Here is a 20,013-nt window from a genome sequence, read left to right as displayed (position 1 = left end):
TTTTTTTTTTTTTTTTAAGTTTTAGCTCCCTCATATAAGGAGAACATGTGATATTTTCTTTCTGGGTCCATCTTATTTCACTCAACATGATGTTCCTCCAGTTGTGTCCATTTTGTTGCAAATGGTAGAATTTCATTCTTTTTTTATAGCTGAAAAATATTCCATTGTATATATGTACCACATTTTCTTTATCCATTCATCTCCTGATGGACACCTTGGTTGATTTCAAATTTTGTCAGTTGTGAACAGTGCTGCTATAAACATGGTGGTTCAGGTATCTCTTTGCTACCTTGTGTTCAGGTCTTTTGGATATATAACCAATAGTAGAATTGCTGGATCAAATAGTAAATCTGTTTCTATTTTTTTTTTATTTCCACACTGTTTTCTGCAATGGCTGCACTAATTTACATTCCCACCATCAGTGTGTAAGTGTTTCCCTCTGTCCACATTCTCACCAGCATTTGCTACTCTCTGTGTTTCGGATTTTAGCCATTCTCATAGGAGTGAGGTGATAGCTCATTGCGGTTTTGATTTGCATTTCCCTGATGGCTGGTGATGTTGAGCAGGTTTCCATATATTTGTTGGCCACTTGTATTTCTTCTTTTGAGAACTGTCTGTTGAAGTCCTTAGCCCATTTCTCAACTGGATTGTTTTTTTATTATTATTATTATTGAGTTTCTAAGTTGCTTTATGTTATGAATATTAATCCTTTGTCAGATAGGTGGTTTGCAAATATTGTTCCCAACCTGTTGGGTGTTTCCTCACTCTATTTATTATTTCCTTTACTATGCAAATCTGAGTTTCATATACTCCCATTTGTTTAGTCATGATCATTTTTTAAAAGATTTTATTTATTTATTTGAAAGGCAGAGTTACAGAGAGAATGAGAGAGAGGAAGAGAGAGAAAGAGATGTCTTCCATCTTCTGGTTCACCCCACAAATGGCCGCATTGGCAATGGCCTGGCCAGGCCGGAGCCAGGAGCCAGGAGATTCCTCTGGTCTTCCACATGGGTGCGATGGCCCAAGGATTTGGGCCATCCTCTGCTGCTTTCCCAAGCACATTGGCAGGGAGCTAGATTGGGAGTGGAGCAGCCAGGACTCTAACTGGCATCCATATGGGACACCAGCACTGTAGGAGGTGGCTGTACCCACTTTGCCACAGCACCAGCCTGTCTTGTTGCAGCAGTGGAGCTGGCCATTACTCATGTGTTTGTATTTCTACTCCATCTGGACCTGCCTCCATGCATCACTGGTCTCTGAGACTGGTAGACTGAACTGTGCTTTGTTCTTCTCTGCTTCTTGAGTCTTTTGAAGGATTAATGAACTTTAATTTATTTATCAGTGACCTTTGCATGTTACTTGAAAATCCAATCAAGAAGTACAAATAGAGAGTTATAAGGAAATCATTGGTTATTTTACTAATGGTATTACCCATTTTAGCTACATTAAATGGACTTCATTCTTTACTTGCTTTAAAAACATTTGTGGCTGGTGCCACAGCTCACTAGGTTAATTCTCTGCCTGCGGCACTGGTACCCCGGGTTCTAGTCCCAGTTAGGGCACCGGATTCTGTCCTGGTTGCTCCTCTTCCAGTCCAGCTCTCTGCTGTGGCCCAGGAAGGCAGTGGAGGATGGCCCAAGTGCTTGGGCCCTGCACCCCATGGGAGACCAGGAGAAGTACCTGACTCCTGGCCTCGGATCGGCGCAGCGCCGGCTGTACAGCCATTTGGAGGACGGGGACCAACAGAAGGAAGATCTTCTCTCTGTCTCTCTCACTGTCTAACTCTGCCTGTCCAAAAAAAAAAAAAATTCGTGAATTTTTCCCTTGATACATAATTATTCTGTTTATTTTTTGACAGGCAGAGTGGACAGTGAGAGAGAGAGACAGAGAGAAAGGTCTTCCTTTGGCCATTGGTTCACCCTCCAATGGCCGTCACGGCCGCGCGCTACAGCCGGCGCACCGCTGATCTGAAGCCAGGAGCCAGGTGCTTCTCCTGGTCTCCCATGCGGGTGCAGGGCCCAAGCACTTGGGCCATCCTCCACTGCACTCCCGGGCCCCAGCAGAGAGCTGGCCTGGAAGGGGGGCAACCGGGACAGAATCCGGCGCCCCGACCGGGACTAGAACCTGGTGTGCCGGCGCCGCAAGGCGGAGGATTAGCCTAGTGAGCCGGCGGCACCGGCCGCATAATTATTCTGTTTAAAGAAGCACTTGAAAGTTACAGCATTTAACGTCATGGTATAAAATACCAAGAATCCAACAAATATATGTACTTCAAGAGAAAGAAAACACATTTTGCCAGGGCTGGCATTTGGCACAGTGGTTAAGTCACTGCTTGGGATGTCTATGTCCCATATTAGAGTACCTGGTTTGAGTCCCGACTCCTCCACTTCTGATCCAGCGACCTGCTGATGCACACCCTGGAAGGCAGCAAATGATGACTCAAGAACTTGGGTCCCTGCCACCCACATGGGTGACCTAGACCCAGTTCCTGCTGCTGGTATTTGGAGAGCAAAACAGTGGATGGAATATCTCTTTCTGTATGTCATCCATCTGTCAAGTAAACAAAAATAAATAAGTAAAAGTGCATTTCACTAAAAGAAACAAATTTCCTGAAAAATTCTGATGTACAGTCTTGGGCCTTTTCTCTTACAGGTGTTAACCATTAAAAAAAAATTACTGCAGGGACAGTCATTTTGCCTAACAGTTAAGGCACCCATATCCCATGTCAGAGCACCTAGGTTTAATTCCCCACCTGGCTGCCAGCTCCCAGGGTGTATATGACTGCTAATATACACCCTCAGAGGCAGTGGATGATGATTCAAGTAGTTGGGACCCTGCCACCCACATGGGAGACCTGCATGGAGTTTCTGATCCTGGCTCCAGCCCTGGTCTAACCATTGCCACATGCATCTGAGATGTAAGCCAGCAGATGAGAATGCTTCTCTCTCTCTCTCTCTCTCTCTCTCTCTCTCTCTCAAAATTAAAAAAGAAGAAGAAGAAGAAGATTAAGATTACAGAGAGAAAGCACATTCCCCCCTAAGGGATTATCAAGAGCCTTACTGTGATTATAAAGTCTGCAAGAAATATCACAAATATTGCCCCTTTGTGTCTTTCCCTGCAAATTAGCAATGGCCCAGGATTTGACTGAATCCATTTTTGCTCTTGTTGCCATACAAAGAAAAAGACACCTTTGGGTAGAATTACATTCACTATTGTGTCCCGCAGGACACATCTGAGAGCAGATGAATTTTTTCTTTTCATTCTCTCTCTCTCTCTCTCTCTCTCTCTCTCTCTCTGCAATGAAACAAGATATATGAATTGGATATAGCACAGCGGAGCTGTTTTTCCTGAGCGCCATCACATTTTTAATCCTCTAAATAGGTCTTTGTCACCGTGTCAAATGCCTTAGTGAGAGAATGTATTGATATTAACTTACTGGAAAAACTTGTGCTTTAAAGTAGATAAAATGTTTAGCCATTCTTTGGACAGGGGAAGGGGAGCGAAATATTTTTAAGGATCATAGTGAAGGTTTAGAACAGAACGGCTCAGTCTTTGAGTAGAATTCAAAACAACATTTCCTATTGCTGTGCATGCATGCACTATCTATCTCTGCCTGGTCAGATGCCCTAATCTTGTTTGCGTCCTCATTTATTTTTCTAATCTCTGCAAAAAAAAAAAAAGTGCAGAGAGGGAGGACTGCACTTAATAAAAGTTTGGGGTTGGAAAGGTTTTTTATTTACTTTGAAGTTAGATAATATACGTCTATGTAGATAAAGCTGAATTTTTTAAATGAAAAATCTGAGGTCAAAATTTTCCATGTTTTATCAGGAAGAGAGAGAGAGCAAGAGAGATTTAAGTGTGTACTCAACCTGGTCAACTGCAGGCTTGGAAATAGAAATTTGGAATAGAAGAAATTAGTTCAAAATGCTCATGAAAAATATGCATGGGACCGGTGCCGTGGCTCACTTGGTTAATCCTCTGCCTGCGGTGCCGGCATCCCATATGGGTGCCAGGTCCTAGTCCTGGTTGCTCCTCTTCCAGTCCAGCTCTCTGCTGTAACCCAAGAAGGCAGTGGAGGATGGCCCAAGTGCTTGGGCCCTGCACCCGCATGGGAGACCAGGAGGAGGCACCTGGTTCCTGGCTTCAGATCAGCGTAGCTCCAGCCATAGCGGCCATTTGGAAAGTGAATCAATGGAAGGAAGAACTTTCTCTCTGTCTATCTCTCTCTCACTGTCTAACTCTATCTATCAAAATTTTTAAAAAATGCTCCTTTAATAAAAAAAAAGAAAAATATGCATTATGAAAAAAAGCCTGCGTAGATTTCAAAATTTTGGTATAAAGAACTTATCATTTAATTTCATTTTTCCACAGATGTTTCCCAGACCTTCTTGTACTATTATTTATAGTTAATTTTATATAGATTCAAAAATACTATAGCTTCCCCTAAAAGACATTACATATGTGGTATATGTACAAAGGGGCTTCTTAACATCTGTAGAAAAAATGGATCTGAAAGATAAAAATAAAATATATAAACTTTCTTTTTCAACGTCAGCTCTGTCAAGTTCAAGCCATTCTTGTAGGCAATGACACCAGCCCTGTAATCCATCCCCAGAGAACTGAGTCCCGGGAATTTAAGCATGTCCATGCAATCATTCTCACATTGTTAACTGAAGATGCATGAGTGCCCTTTAAAATATTTTTTTAAATTATGAAATGAAAAGGAATCAGAAGGAACCAAATAAGGACTTTAAGGGGGACACCTAATGATTTCCCATGGAAGCTCTTGTAAAATTGCCCATGGGTGATGAGAGGGATGAGCAGGGGCATTGTCTTGCTGGAGACACACTCTCTAGTGAGGCTTTCCTGTGAGTTTTTCTGATAAAGCTTGGGTCATTTTCTCAACCACTTTCCTGGTAAGCAGATTTATTGTTCTTCAGCCTTCCAGAAAGTTAGCAAGCAAAATGCCCTGAGCATCCCCCAGAACCTGTAGCCCATGATTTTTGATCTTTTTTTATTGTTTTTTTTAGAACGCTTTTATTTAATAAATATAAATTTCATAGGTACAGATTTTGGAATATAGCAGTTCTTCCCCCCCATACCCTCCCTCCCACCCCCACTCCCATCCCACCTTCTACTCCCTCTCCCATCCCATTCTTCATTAAGATTCATTTTTAATTATCTTTATATACAGAAGATCAGCTCTATACTAAGTAAAGATTTCAACAGTTTGCACCCACACAGACACACAAAGTATAAAGTACTGTTTGAGTACAAGTTTTACTGTTAATTCTCATAGTACAACTCATTAAGGACAGAGATCCTATATGGGAAGTAAGTGCACAGTGACTCCTGTTGTTGATTTAATAATTGACATTCTTATTTATGATGTCAGTAATCACCCGAGGCTCTTGCCATGAGCTGCCAAGGCTATGGAAGCCTTTTGAGTCCACAAACTCCATCATCATTTAGACAAAGCCATAAGCACAATGGAAGTTCTCTCCTCCCCTCAGAGAAAATGACCTTAGATCTTGACCAGGCTACTCGTGCTTTGACTGGAACACTTCCACCTCTTGTAGCCATTGCCCTGATTGTACTTTGTCTTCAGCACTGGACTGGCAAAGCCATGTTTCATCTTCTGGTGCAAATTATTTGTAGAAAAGCTTCAGGATCTTTATCCCACTGGTATAAAATTTCCATTGGAAGCTCTACCCTAGTGTCTGCAGCTGCTCCACAGTTTTGGTACCCATTGAGTGGAAAGTTTGCACCACTTTAGCTTCTCAGTGAGAACTGTGTAAGCTGAATCAGGTGAAGTATTTATGATGTTGGCCATTGCTCCGGCTGTTAATCATCAGTGTGCTTCAGTTAGGGCATGAAGAAGATGGATTTTTTTCCTCACAATTGAAGTGGATGGTCTGCCCCTGCAGGCTTCCTCCTTAACATCATCCCATTCTTCTTACAGCAGATAATTCATTTGTAAACTACTGATTTCTTTGGGGCATCGTGCCTATAAACTTTTCATAAAGCTGCACTGATTTTACCATTCTTCCTCAAAGCTTGACCATAAATTTGAAATTTGTTCTTCCTCCAATTTTAGCAGAATTGTTATTGCTCTGAGAGGGGCTATTTTTAAACTGTGTCTTATCCTTCTTAGTGCCTCAGACTAGGTATCTACAAAAACAGAAATAATATATAACAAAGAGATGTGCCCAGATATGGCCGCTGAGCCACAGTTCGCTGACTCTGACAGGCGAGAGACCTTGAGACAATGCAAGGGACTGGAGGGGAGGGTGGCAAACTTTATCAGTGGTCTGTGGCTCAAAAAGTAGAGATTGCTTTTAAAATATTTTATTAATCAGCTTTCCATTACTACAAGCAAATACTTGAGGGAGCTAACTTAAGAATAAGGATGTTTTAGTTCCCAGTTTGGAGAGTCAAGTCCAACATTGAGTGGCCCGATTGATTTGGCCTCTGTGAGGGTGGTGATGGCAATGGTAGGGTGCATGTAGAGCATTGTGTGGCGAGCCAGGAAGGAGAATGAGGGGCTTGGCCTAAGCTCAGGCTCTTATAACCACAACTGGCCTGCCACCTGTTTTTGTAAATGAAGTTCATTAGCACGCAGCCATGTTTATTCATTTATGTGTTGTCTGTGACTGTTTTCATGCCATAGCCACAGGGCCAGGGAGTCACAACCCACACTGTATGGCCTGCAAAGATGAAAATTCTTGACCAGCCATTTTCAGACTATGGAATCTTGGTTAAGGTAACAAATGGGCACAAAGCACTGGAGAAAAGTAAAATTTAATAAGTGGTGCTGGTGTTGTGGCATGGCAGGTTAAGCCAGCCTTTTAAATAGGTAAATACATAAATAGAACTAACTTAACTATGACAATAACCATGTTATTGTGTACAGAATACTATATAGGAATATGTCAATTACATATATAAGTCCTTGGGTTTCATTGATTTCATATGCTTCAATGTCCATAGAGAAAATTGTGGAGAAATTGCTATATAGATATTAGAATAAATTATGGGCCTAGGTACATAGCTAACTTGGGACAGATTTACATCAGCTTCCGTGTATCACTTTTCCAACCTTATCCCTCCTTCCACCATAGCTGCAGGCTTTACGAACATGTATTTGAGTCTGTAGTCCAGAAAAAAAGCACATCTTTAAAGAAGCACATGGGAAGAGGAATGGTTCTGTGAGTGAAGAGTGTGATTAAAATATTAGTGAGGCGGCTGGTGCTGTGGCACAGTGAATGGGTTAAGCCATTCTTTGTGGTGCTATGATGCCATATCCAAGTGCCAGCTGAGTCCTGGTCATTCTGCTTCCAAACCAGTTTCTTGCTAACTTGCTTGGAAATGCAGCAAAAGATTGGTCAAGTTGCTGGATCCCTGCTGCCCATGTGGAAGGCCTGGATGGAATTTTTGGCTCCTGGCTTTGGCCTGGCCCAAACCTGGCTGCTGTAGCCATTTGGGGAATGAACCAGCAAATGGAAGACTTCTCTCTCCCCCCTCATTTCTCTGTCACTTTACCTTTCAAATAATATTATTTACTTTGAAAAGCAGAGAGACAAACAGAAAGGGAGACACAAAGAAAGAGACAGACAGAGAGAGATCTCACATCCACTGTTTCACCCCCCAAATACCTGCAACAGCCGGGGCTGAAACCAGGAGCCTGGAACTTCATCCAGGTCTCCCAAGTGGATATCAGGGACTTAATCACTTTGCGCTATCATCGCTTACTCCGAGGAAGCTAGAATTGGGAATGTAATCATCCTGGTACCCCAAATGAGAGAAGGGTGCCCCAAGGAGCATCTCAGCTGCTCACCAAATACCCACTCTCACCATCACTTCAAAACTGCACACTTGGCAAGAGGAATCAAAGTGCAGAAAAATGAAAACTAATTGTCCAGGGCACACCAGTGAGAGCCAGTCACTCCCATTGGTGCTAGTAGTTAGTTGTCTTTGTTACTGGAATTTAAAGATGAATAAGGAAACTAATAAAAACATTGGTTAGATTTATGTTTAACAAGGGATTGCTCTACTGGCCCAGTGCTATTTACAGGAGTATTTTTAGCCAAAGCAAAAGCAAATAAATCTCCATTCTAACAGTACAACTAGTAAGGGGTCAGACACCCGCGGTTGCTTCTCCCTCCAGTGGAAGGAGCTGAAACGCATGGGAAGCTCTAATAACCACCCCAAACAGTGTTCGTGACCTTTGACAACACAGAAAGAAAACAGCTGCAATCTGAACCAATGTCTCTCCAGTGTTACAGAGTCAATGAGGAATAGAAGCCGTCAGTAAGCTGTGCTTTTTTTCCCAAGTGGACAGAAATCAGATGGAGGGATTCTACTTTGCTTTCTCCAAGTCTTACAGAGAGTAAGCACTTCATCAAGTCACAAGAATGTTAACCAAATCTGTGAAATGAAGGCAAAAAGAAAATACTAAACTTGAAACATACATGTACACTTTCTTTAAGCATCTCAATTATTTATAGCCAAAATAAAAAAATAGATTTTCTTTGGTTTCACAATAGATGAATATTTAGCAACAACAAAATTTTTACTTCTTTACCCAAGAAATATATTTTGAGCACCCACCATTTGGGGGCTCTGGTCTAGAAGTATGGGGTATATCAGCAAATAATTAAAAAAAAATGCTTTCTTGGTGATTCTGTTAGTGGAGATGGGTGGGGTAGGTTCTTGTCTTCGTGTAAGAGAGAATTCAGATGTGAGACAGAACAGTGGTAAGCAATGTAGCAAGGTTTATTGGGGTAGGGTATCTGTCAGAATGGATGGAACAGAATCTGAGAGAGTGCCCAGTCACTCAGACTGGGGGAAAGCAAGGTAATGTGGTTAAGTTGAGAAAATACACCTGGCAGGCTAGGTGGGCAGCTCAGCAGAGAGCTGAGTGCTGTATTAGACTGAGGCTTATAAGGGAAAGGGGTCAAGTTCTTTCTGCCTTTCTCTTTCCTTTCCACCTCCTCCTCCAGGAAGAAGGTTTTCCTGAGTGTGAATTAGATGAGAGGAGGACCCAAGGTTTCACTACTCAGTGCTATCAGACTGGGGAGCCCACCCCGTCAGGGCAGGTGAGCCTCCCCTAGGGTGCCTGCCTTGGAGGAATGATTTTGATGCTCCATGTTATCAGGCCAGGTAACCCATGTGGTGCTGAGGAGAGAAGATTCGCCTGGGGAGCTTTCCTTGTGGGAAGGCTGAGCCCACCTGTAAACTTAGCAGGGTATGGGCAGGACTTGGAAGGATACAATACGGGCTGCTTCCAAAGCGAGCTTCTGCAGATGCTTGGGTTTCTTTAGGCCCCTGTCATACACATAGGCTAGTTTCTAACTTCCTAACCCTAACATGCCTGTGGGAAACCTGAGACTATACATATAATAAATAAAATGGTGAACACTAAAGAAATACAGCAGGATAGGAAGAATTGGGAGTCCAGGGAGTTGGAATTGCAATGTTAAAAATGGTTGTCAGGACTTCTTCCTTCTGTCTAGTTATGACTGACATTACATAGTACACACATGTATCCAAGCATCACCTAGCACCCCAGCAATATGTCTAGTTTTTATGTGTCTGTTAAAAAAATTTGTTTTTAATGGCAGCTCAGCCCTCACAACCTAGGAGCTAATTTAGCCTGTCACTCTGGGTCTGGAGATGAGGTAGTATAGGGCCCTCCAGGCAGAAGTGTGCTGAGTACTGGACGCAGTGCCAGAGGCAGTGTTGGGAGATGGGGGTAGGGGAGGCTGAGGCAGTGTGGGGTGGGAGAGACAGATTCCTCTGGCTCTAACTTTGAATGGTACAGGGAGAGGTGCTGATCAGAGACCTGACATTTCTGACTGCTATTTTTAAAAGATCATTTGCACTGATTGCAATGATCCAGATAAGAAGTCATGTTGGCTTAAAGATCAAAGTTAAGAACAGTGGAGCAAATTATCTCAGAAATCCACATTTAAGGTTTCATTAAATACTCGCTCTGAGTTAGAAGGAGGGCAGAATATTGTTCAGTTCCTCTCACCCATGTATCTCCTCTGTAGTCCAAGGCCAACTTTCTAAGCTGCTCTTACCTGTGCTGCAGGTTCCTCACTAACACCTTCCTGGTAGTGGCCCCTGCATATTAGCAATGTGAACGTCATCAGTGTCCCTAACAAAGCTGTTGCCATGGAGAGTGGCGGTCAAAGCCTAAAGAAACTATTGATCACTGTTTTCAAAATTTTTTTTTCTAGAAAGCAAAGAAATGGAACTTGGAGGCACCTGGAAGGGCAAGGAGGGAAGTTTGTTGATGTTTGAGAGATGGGTGATATAATAGGTGAGGGAGAAAAACAGGCGACAGAGGCACGAGAGAAGAACCAGTAGGCGTTATGTCCTTTGGTAAACGAGAGGGAATGGAAGCTGATGTAGAAAAGAAGCGGTTCACCTTGGCAGATGGAGCACTTTATTAATAGACTTAACTTTCTAAGCAATGAGAAACTATGAATGCTTTCTGAGTGGATGTGGCTCCTAATAATCCTCGTAATTACTTATCCCTTCACTTTTTTACCAGAGGACAAATTCAGACGCTTAAAGGTATGTCCCAAGATAAACACTGACATTACAGTTTCCCACAGAATAAAGGGGTGTCCGGAAAAGTTTAAACAAACCTGGTGTCTGTCTCAGCAGCTTCTCCAGTCATCACGCTTCATCAAGATCCTTAGGCTATATTTAAATTCACTTCAGTGTTTCTTTTTGAAAATGAGTTTTCTAATGCTTTAAATCGATTTTACAAATGCATTCAGCATTTTGAACTTTTATAATATGGCTTATTTTGTATTCCTGCTTAATTTCATTGAATAATAATTTTTCAAATTACTATGTCTTGAACATCAAATGGCCTGATACCAAATCAAACAAAAGGGGAAATACAATGAATTGAAATCAGGCAGACTCACCAGTTGGTAACAGATTAAGTCACACATAAGAACTTAGAGAAAGCTTTAAAACAAATCAAAGATAGTTCTTGATAGGAATTATTGGCTCTTTTGATCACCCATGAAGTAAGTGTCAAATGTCGTATTTTTTCTAATGGAGAGGGAAAAAGTGAACAAGAAAGACCAAATATATTAGGACATTTTCTGTAAATGTCATTGAATTAAGTAAATAGGTTTATGGAAGTTTTTCAGTCTCATGCGAATCTAAAACTTACTTCCACTATGACCAAAATTAAGTTCTCAGCAGAAGCAACAACAACAACAAAACAATCTAGTTAGCTGTGTAAAGGGTCTAGACAGAGTTTCTCAGGAGTTGAAATACAGATGGACAATGAATAATTGAAATAATGCTCTGTATCACAAGTCATCATGGAAATGCAGTCAAAATCGCAATGAGGTATCATCTCACCGCAGCTACAATGGCTGTTAGAAAGAGAAAGTGGACAACAAGGGAATCCTTATACTCCGTTGGTGGGAATGCACATTCATACAGCCATTGTGGAGAATCATATAGAGATTCTTCAGAAAACTAAAAACAGAACTGCCATGTGACCCTGCTATCCCACTTCTGCGAATATAACCCAGAGAGATGAAATCAGCATATGAAAGAGATGCCAGCACATGTATGTTCATGGCAGTACTATCTGTAATAGCCAAGATTGGAGTCAACCTAGATGACCATCAAGAGATGAACAAAATGTTATATTTATGTGCGATGGAATAATATTCAGTCATAAGAAAGAATGAAATCCTGATATTTGCAGTACATTGGATGGAACTGATCATTATATCAGATGAATAATTCAGACACAGAAGGACAAATGCTGTGTGTTCTCTCTCATGTGTGGAAGGTTAAAAAATATTCAACATGAATTTAGAATAATGATTGCTAGAGGCTGGGGAGGGTGAGGGGAGGGAGGACAGAGGGAGTTTGGACAACGAATACCAAAGGGCAGTCAGAAGTAACAAGTTCTTGTGTTGGGTAGCACAGTGGAGAGACTAGTTCACAGCTGTCCACTTATACTTCATAAAGAAGGGAAAGAGGAGCAAAGGAAAGGAGATGAAAAGACTGGCCCCTCGGTTTACTTGGCTTGTTCTCGGTATGTGTTGAAATAGTGCACTATACCCCACGAAGATGTACAAATGTTATATGATAATTTTAAAAAGGTACATAAAAAATTCTTGAATCACAAATGGGTTTTCTCCACAGACACGAACGGATTCACACCAAGAAAGGGAACTTCAACAGGTCCTTCATTTCCCATCTAAAGGATGTAGATGATTTAGCAACCCTAGAAGTTTTGGATGAGGTAAGAATTCAGTTTAATTAAACTTAGACATTATAAACTTCTTTTAAAAATTATGACAGTGATGTGGGCAGGGGGTTCCCTGAATAGCATCCACAAGTTTCATGCTTTCTTTGACTCAACTTCCTGATAATTTCTCCTGCCAGTTTTATAGATATAATTCACATCTTTTCCAGATTTTTCCAGCCTAGTGCCAGGTATTGTTTTAGTTGTTGATGATGATGCTCAAATGGTAGAGGTGTGAGGTCCCCCTAGCATAAGTTGTAAGGTCACTAATCTTTCTTCAAAAACTCACTCCGCTTGCAGCTTCCTGTGTTTTCCTCTCCTGTTCCAGCTCTCAGTGCAGTGCCCATGTCAGGAACCCTCTTCCTGGGATCCCTGCTCCCACACAGCTCACCTTTGAGGGCAGTGAATTCTGCTGGGGACTCCTTATTCTAACATCCTCAGAAATCTTTCAAGCATCTCTTGGGAAAATGCAAATCCAAGCCAGTAAATCATAGTCTCAGTTTTCTTTCACCTCTTCCCTCTTTATCACAGACAATCAGATAATTAGAGAAATAAATGGCTTCTTTTCAGTAAAAATGAGGGCTTCTCTCCTTCCTGATGAATAGCTCTTTATTTTTCGATCTTTCTAATACATGCCTGAGCATTTTGTGCAGAAATGCAGCAAATCAAGAGATGTGTTCTGAGTAGAAGTAGTCATTTGGTAAGGTTATAGTCGTGTAAACAACTCAAGTGTTTCCTCAAAAGTCTCTCTCCCAAGAACATCAGACATCCTGAAGTCAGACAGTGTTCCCAGGTCGGCGATCACTGGCACCTTTGCGAATCCTAAGGCATCACGTTTTCCGATGACATGGACTTGGAGGCCAGAGGACTCCAAGTTTCACTAGTCGCCTTATTTACCAGTATGTTAACACATGGAGTACTGGGTTTGCTTCTTTCTGTTGTTTGATTTTTGCCCCACCCCATTTTTTCGCCTGGGATCTTTTGCTCAATTTCTGACAATGGATTCATGTACCCATATTATTCACCAACTATGGAAGTCACTCTCCTGGTTTTTTCATGCTGCTTTCTAAAGCCAAATGTCTGAGCAGAAGACTAGAACATTCCACAAAGCCATTCGGTCCCCTTGATAAGGAACAAAATCCCATTTACTTCTTCCTTCTTTCTCTTTTCTGTCTTTCCTGGGGTTTTTTCTCTTCACCTACTGCGTTTACTTATTTTCTAGAAAGTGTTATGCATGTGTCCCGTATGTTACAGGGACGATTATAAATGACATCCCCTATGACATAGAACATGTCTTTGGAATAGCAGGAAACAAATGCCATTCCTCTGTAGATCTCAAAACCAAAGAAAATGTCCATCAAGTGAACTGGGACTTACAGATCTGATGGTACATTTCTTCCTATCAATTTGTCTACTTTTTAATCCTTGGTCCGGATTCCAGATGTTTTATTTGTTCTTGCTTGCTTTTCAAACTGTAGTTGATCACCTCATGGTTTTTAAGTGAGAGAAGTGATGTATTTTGGTTACAGAATACCGTCTCAGAGCACCTTGAGAAGTGTTATTCCAGAGATCAGATATACATCTACGTGGGAGACATACTCATTGCCCTGAATCCCTTTCAGCATTTGGGTCTTTATTCTACAAAGGTATGTGGCTTGGCTGTGTTCTCTCACTTCATACCAGTTACTCCACTCTTTGATGGTTAATTTAAATGGACACCAATAAAAATTGTTCCCAGTGCTTTGAATGAACAATTTTATAATTACTGTTAAAACTTATAGGCCGGCGCCGTGGCTCACTAGGCTAATCCTCCGCCTTGCGGCGCCGGCACACCGGGTTCTAGTCCTGGTCGGGGCGCCGGATTCTGTCCCGGTTGCCCCTCTTCCAGGCCAGCTCTCTGCTGTGGCCCGGGAGTGCAGTGGAGGATGGCCCAAGTGCTTGGGCCCTGCACCCCATGGGAGACCAGGAGAAGCACCTGGCTCCTGCCATCGGATCAGCGCAGTGCACCGGCTGCGGCGGCCATTAGAGGGTGAACCAACGGCAAAGGAAGACCTTTCTCTCTGTCTCTCTCTCTCACTGTCCACTCTGCCTGTCAAAAAATAAAAAATTAAAAAAAAAAAAAACCTTACAGATAACTAAACTAGGAGATGAAGTTAATTGGGTACCATTTGTGATATTCCTTTTTCTGAAAATATCTCTCAGAATGTTAGTAATATCCAGTCATTAGTCCCTAGTAACTGCTCTATGCTGTATGTTCTATCACTAAAGCAGTGTCTAAAAAAGCGTGTACTTAGCATCTGGCCAAAATGGTATACATTTAGTGTCTCCTTCCAAAGCAAGTGAGGGAAAGTCAAAAGTATCATTACATTGTTTGTGTAGATGTAATAAGACATACTTAGTGGCTGTAAATTTTTGATATATTGTTTCTTGATATATTGATTGACTTCATTGAAATCACATAATGTGTGTTATGAATGTGTTTAAATTCTCAATTATTCAATGCTTAATGGTTTAAATACAATATAGTATTCTAGAATTGAACTAGGCTGCTTTTTGTTTTTAATTAGACTCTTCCTCTCCTAGATATTTATGTGTTCCAGAAAGTCATTTAACTGCTTAACAGTTATTTAAAATTTATTTATTCATCCAATTTGTTTATTTTAAAGGCAGAGGGAGAAAGAGACATACAGACAGATAGATATTGGTTCACTTCCCCAAATTCCCACAACAGATAAGGTTAAGCCAGGCTGAAGCTGGGAGCCGGGAATTCAATCCAGGTTTCAGCTACTTGAATCATCCCTGGGTACATGTTAGCAGGAAGCTGGGATGAGGAGCAGAGTCAGAGACAAAACCCAGGCACCGTGTTACAGGCCGAGTGGCATCTCAGCTCCAGCACCTAATGTCCACCCCTTACTAGTTATTTTTAACATGTGAAAAAATACATCTCTGTTATCCTGTATTGCCTTAAAACTTACAAAGAGAGTGGTACATTCATGAGGCTGGACCTAAGTTTCAGAAAAAGGTGGGTGTTCATGCAGTACTGCTCTCAATTAACTGTGTAACCTTAAACCCATTGAGAGAATGCGTTAAATGCAGTGAAAGGAAAGAAGTTGCAGACATACCTCTGACATTATATCTAGTAGTGGTCAACAAAATGATACCTGATTATCTTTTTTATAAAATATCTCTTTATTAAAGAAATATTAACATTTTGAAGTCTGAAGTTTGACTTTAAAGTGGTAGGCAGAATCTTCTAAATTCTGCTGCCAGAGTGATATCACATCATTTTTATATCATATCATGTTTCTGGGCTATTTTATGTCAGGTTTCTGTTTTCCATAAGCGTGCATGATTTGAGCATATATGTATATGTGTGTGTGTGATGTGTGTGGCATGTATGTAATAATGTTTTGGTGGTATGAAATAGCATTTTTATTTATGTTTTTCTTTAAAAATCAGAAGTAAATCTGTAAGTTAAATAAAAATAAGAAGTCCTGCAAGGCCTACTCTCTTTAACCCTTAGCATTCCAGACTCTATATTGGTGCCAAGAGAACTGTGAACCCCCCCCACATCTTCGCAATGGCTGACCTAGGATATCAGTCTATGGTAACATACAGTTCTGACCAGGTAAGGGAAGCCTCGCAGTTTTGGATGTTCTTGGCCTCATGTGTGTCGACTGAACTCTGCGGGTTCCATCTTCTCACGTGTCTGTTCTCGCTGGGCAGTGCATCGTTATCTCTGGGGAAAGCGGTGCTGGAAAGACAGAGAGTGCTCACCTGTTGGTCCAGCAGCTGACGGTGCTTGGGAAGGTACAACTTCTCTTCTCTGTCCTAATAGAAACACTTGCTTTATGTATAAATTTAACACAGCAGAGTAGATTAATGTTCACTAATTCCCACATTTAATAATGCACAGACATTACAAAGCACAATGTTATCCAGATCGTTTGAACAGTGTGTCTCCCAGACGTATTCAGCTGCAGAATTCAAGCCTGAATATTTGTACTAAAACCAAAAAGTCAAAGATTCACGTGACTAACAGGAAGTCGGGGCTGGTGCTGTGGCACAGAAGGTTCAGTTACCGCCTGCAGTGCCAGCATCCCATGTGGGCACCGGATTGAGGGCTGGCTGCTCCTCTCTGATCCAGCTCTCCGCTAATGTGCCTAGGACAGCAGCAGAAGATGGCCAAGTGCTTGGGTCCCTGCCATGTGGGAGCCACAGATGGAGCTCTGGAATCCAGGCTTGGACCTGAACCAACATGGGTGATTGTGGTCATTTGGGGAGGGAGCCAGTGGATCTCTCTCTCTCTCTCTTTCTCTCTCTCTTTCTCTTTCTCTTTCTCTTTCTCTTTCTCTTTCTCTTTCTCTTCTTCTCTCTGTAATGCTGACTTTCAAATAAATACATAAATTTTAAAAAATAATAGGGAAGTGTTCTGATAACATTAGGTAAAGGGAAACCTCATACTAATTAACAGGAGATTGTTCTGATCTATACAGTAAAACAGAAGAGAAAGCATTCTTTCCAAATCAATCAAACCACATAAATTTGACCACTGTAAGTCAAGCATATTGTGAAGGTCTCCTCTTGTGGTCTTGCACTTTGCTTTACATTTGTACCAATAGGACTCAGTGTTCTGGGTATGCACACCATAACATGACGTGAAACAGAAGTTGGAAACATTATGGTTGACCCAAGCATGTTGGAAACTGAGACTGGACATTACTATACCCAGTGCGTGAATTGCACTGAATGGTAGAATCGGGCTAAACTGTGGATGGTGGCCAGCAATTTCCAAATTACCAAAAACTGATCAATTGGTAGAATCTGTGATACCAAAATTAGTATTTCCCTCTCCAGGAATTTTGTACCCAGGGCAGAGAAAACTTCTGTAATTGAAGAATCAACCAAAGAATTTCACTCTCAGGGTCAGATCGCTCAGTTGATCCTGGTGTCCTTTGAGAGTTTAAAATATAACAGGCAATACAGAAAGTTCATACCCTGGATACTGAGGACATTCCAGCTTTACTCATCTTGTTAGGCAAGGCTTCATAAATGTGATTTTCCTTTTAGCTCCAATGTGTTGACTGAATGCTTTCTTTACTTTCTCTTATTTTGTTGTTAGCAGGTTAAAAGAGAGTATACAAAAGTCAATTGTAGGGCCCCCGCATTGTGGCAAGGGTTAAGCTGTTGCTTACAATGCCCACGTCCCGTATCTAAGCACTGGTTCTATGCCCTGCTGCTTCATTTCCTATCCAGCTCCTTGCTAATGTGCCTGGGAAAGTTACAAAGGATGGCCCAAGTATTTGGGCCCCTGCCACCCAAAGGTGATACTTGGATGGAGCTCCAGGCTCCTGGCTTTGGGCTGGCCCAGCTCCCGGCCATTGTGGCCATTTGGGAAGTGAACCAGCAGATGGAAGATGCCTCTCTCTCCCCCCCCCCCCGCCCCCTTCTTTTTTCTGTAATTCTGCCTTTCAAGTAAAAAAAAAAATTAGTTGTATTTATATATTACATGTGAGAGTGCTTCAGAAAGTTCTGGAAATTGAATTTAAAAAGAAATTTACTCTGGTCTAGAAACTTTTTTTTAAATATTATTTTATTTCAAAGATACAGTGACAGAGAAAAAGGGAGAGACAGAGGAGAGAGAGAGAGATCTTCCATCGCTGGTTCATTCTCCAAATGTCCACAACAGGTGGGACTGGGCCAGGCAGAAGCCAGGAGCTCCATCCAGGTTTCCCACGTGTCTTGAACCTCAGTCTGGCTCATCCTACAGACTCCACTCTAGCCCTCACCCTGTCCATCACAGTAATGCAGGAGCCCTACAGGGTGTCCACCTCAAGCCCCAGGTCTTCCGTGGCTGCTTGTACACCTGTGTGCCCAGTGCCTACATCAGTTCCTTTTACTTCTCTCAGGTGGTCTGGGTGTGGGGGCTATGGTGGGGCCAGTGGTCTGGGAGGCATTACAGGCATCACCATTGCACATCTATTAAAAAGGCTAAATTAAGAAAAAAATCTGGCAGTACAAGGTGCTAACAAGGATGTGCAGCATATTTTGCTGGTGAGAATGCAAAATGATACAGTCTCTTTGGAATACAGTTTGGATGCTTCATATAAAGTTAAACTACATTTACCACACAACCCAGAAATCTTACTTCAAGGTATTTATCCAAAGGGAATGCACAAAAACCTACAGATGAATATTTATAGCAGCTTTGTTCAATACTCCAGAAAGTGCAAACAACCAAACTAGGAAATGGATTAACAATCTTTAGTACAACCATTAAAACATCCACTCAGTGCAATATCACTCAGTAATAAAAAGGATCAAATACTGATCCAAGCAGTGAACCTTGTTGAATGATACTTAGATGATTCTAAAATCATTTTTGCAAAGTCACAGCAGCCAGAATAAAAAGACTAACGTAGTGTATGATTCCATTTATATTCCATTCTTGCAAATTGAAAACCACAGTGGCAGAAGCAGATCAGTGATTGTGAGGAGGTCGGGGTAGAAGGAGAGGGTGACTGAAGAGGGTCACCAGGCCATCTGGGCAGCTGGAGGAATAGTTCCATATGTGGACTGAAGTGGGGGTTACATGATTGTACCTTTTAGTAAAAACTCACAACTGCCAACAAGGGGTGACTCTTACTGTGTAGGTCAGACCGTATTTATTTATTTATTTATTTATTTTTTGGACAGGCAGAGTTAGACAGTGAGAGAGAGAGAAACAGAGAGAAAGGTCTTCCTTCCATTGGTTCACCCCCGCAAATGGCTGCTATGGCCAGCACGCTGCGCCGATCCAAAGCCAGGAGTCAGGCGCTTCCTCCTGGTCTCCCATGCGGGTGCAGGGCCCAAGCACTTGGGCCGTCCTCCACTGCCTTCCCGGGCCACAGCAGAGAGCTGGACTGGAAGAGGAGCAACCGGGACAGAATCCAGCGCCCCAACCGGGACTAGAACCCGGAGTACCAGTGCCACAGGCGGAGGATTAGCCCAGTGAGCTGTGGCTATTGTGGGCATTTGGAAAGTGAACCAATGGATGACAGTGCTCATTTTCACTCTCCTCTCCTCTCCTCTCCTCTCCTCTCATCCCTCCCCCTCTTTCTCCCCTCCCCTCCCCCTCTCCCTCCCCTCCCCCTCCTCTCCTCTCCTCTCTCTTAATAAATTATTTTTTTTAATTTTTTTAAAGATTTATTTATTTTACTTGAAAGCCACATTTACACACAGAGAGAAAGAGAGGCAGAGAGAGAGAGAGAGAGAGTGAGAGAGTCTTCTATCCGTTGCTTCACTCCCCAGATGGCCACAACTGCCAGAGCTGCGCCGACCCGAAGCCAGGAGCCAGGTGCTTCTTCCCAGTCTCCCACATGGGTGCAGGGCCCAAGGCCTTGGGCCATCTTCTACTGCTTTCCCAGGCCATAGCAGAGAGCTGGATTGGAAATGGAGTAGCCGGGTCTCCAACCGGTGCCCATATGGATGCCAGCACTGCAGGTGGCAGCTTTACCCGCTATGCCACAGCACCAGCCCTCAATAAATATTTTTTAAAAAGAGAAATTCGGGAGTCAATGCTGTGGCATAGTAGGCTAAGCCTCCACCTGCATTGCCAGCATCCCATATAGATGCCAGTTCTAGTCTCAGCTGCTTCTCAGATCCAGCTTTCTGCTTATGGCCTGGGAAGCAGTGGAAGATGCACCCGAGTGGAAGAACTAGTAGAAGCTATAGCT

General features: G+C 42.3%; 1 protein-coding gene across 1 annotated transcript in view; it reads left to right on the top strand.

Moving 5' to 3' along the window:
- The window catches only part of MYO3A (myosin IIIA), a 229,809-nt gene that overhangs the window by 104,098 nt on the left and 105,698 nt on the right, over positions 1 to 20,013 (top strand). The window contains exons 11-14 of the mRNA XM_017347628.3: positions 12,196 to 12,295; positions 13,828 to 13,944; positions 15,822 to 15,926; positions 16,025 to 16,108. Coding sequence (XP_017203117.3) covers positions 12,196 to 12,295; positions 13,828 to 13,944; positions 15,822 to 15,926; positions 16,025 to 16,108 — 406 coding nt within the window. The remainder of the gene's footprint in view (positions 1 to 12,195; positions 12,296 to 13,827; positions 13,945 to 15,821; positions 15,927 to 16,024; positions 16,109 to 20,013) is intronic.

Source organism: Oryctolagus cuniculus, chromosome 13 (genome assembly GCF_964237555.1).
Source record: "Oryctolagus cuniculus chromosome 13, mOryCun1.1, whole genome shotgun sequence".
Lineage (NCBI taxonomy): Eukaryota > Metazoa > Chordata > Mammalia > Lagomorpha > Leporidae > Oryctolagus > Oryctolagus cuniculus.
This window is presented reverse-complemented; position numbering and strand designations above follow the sequence as displayed.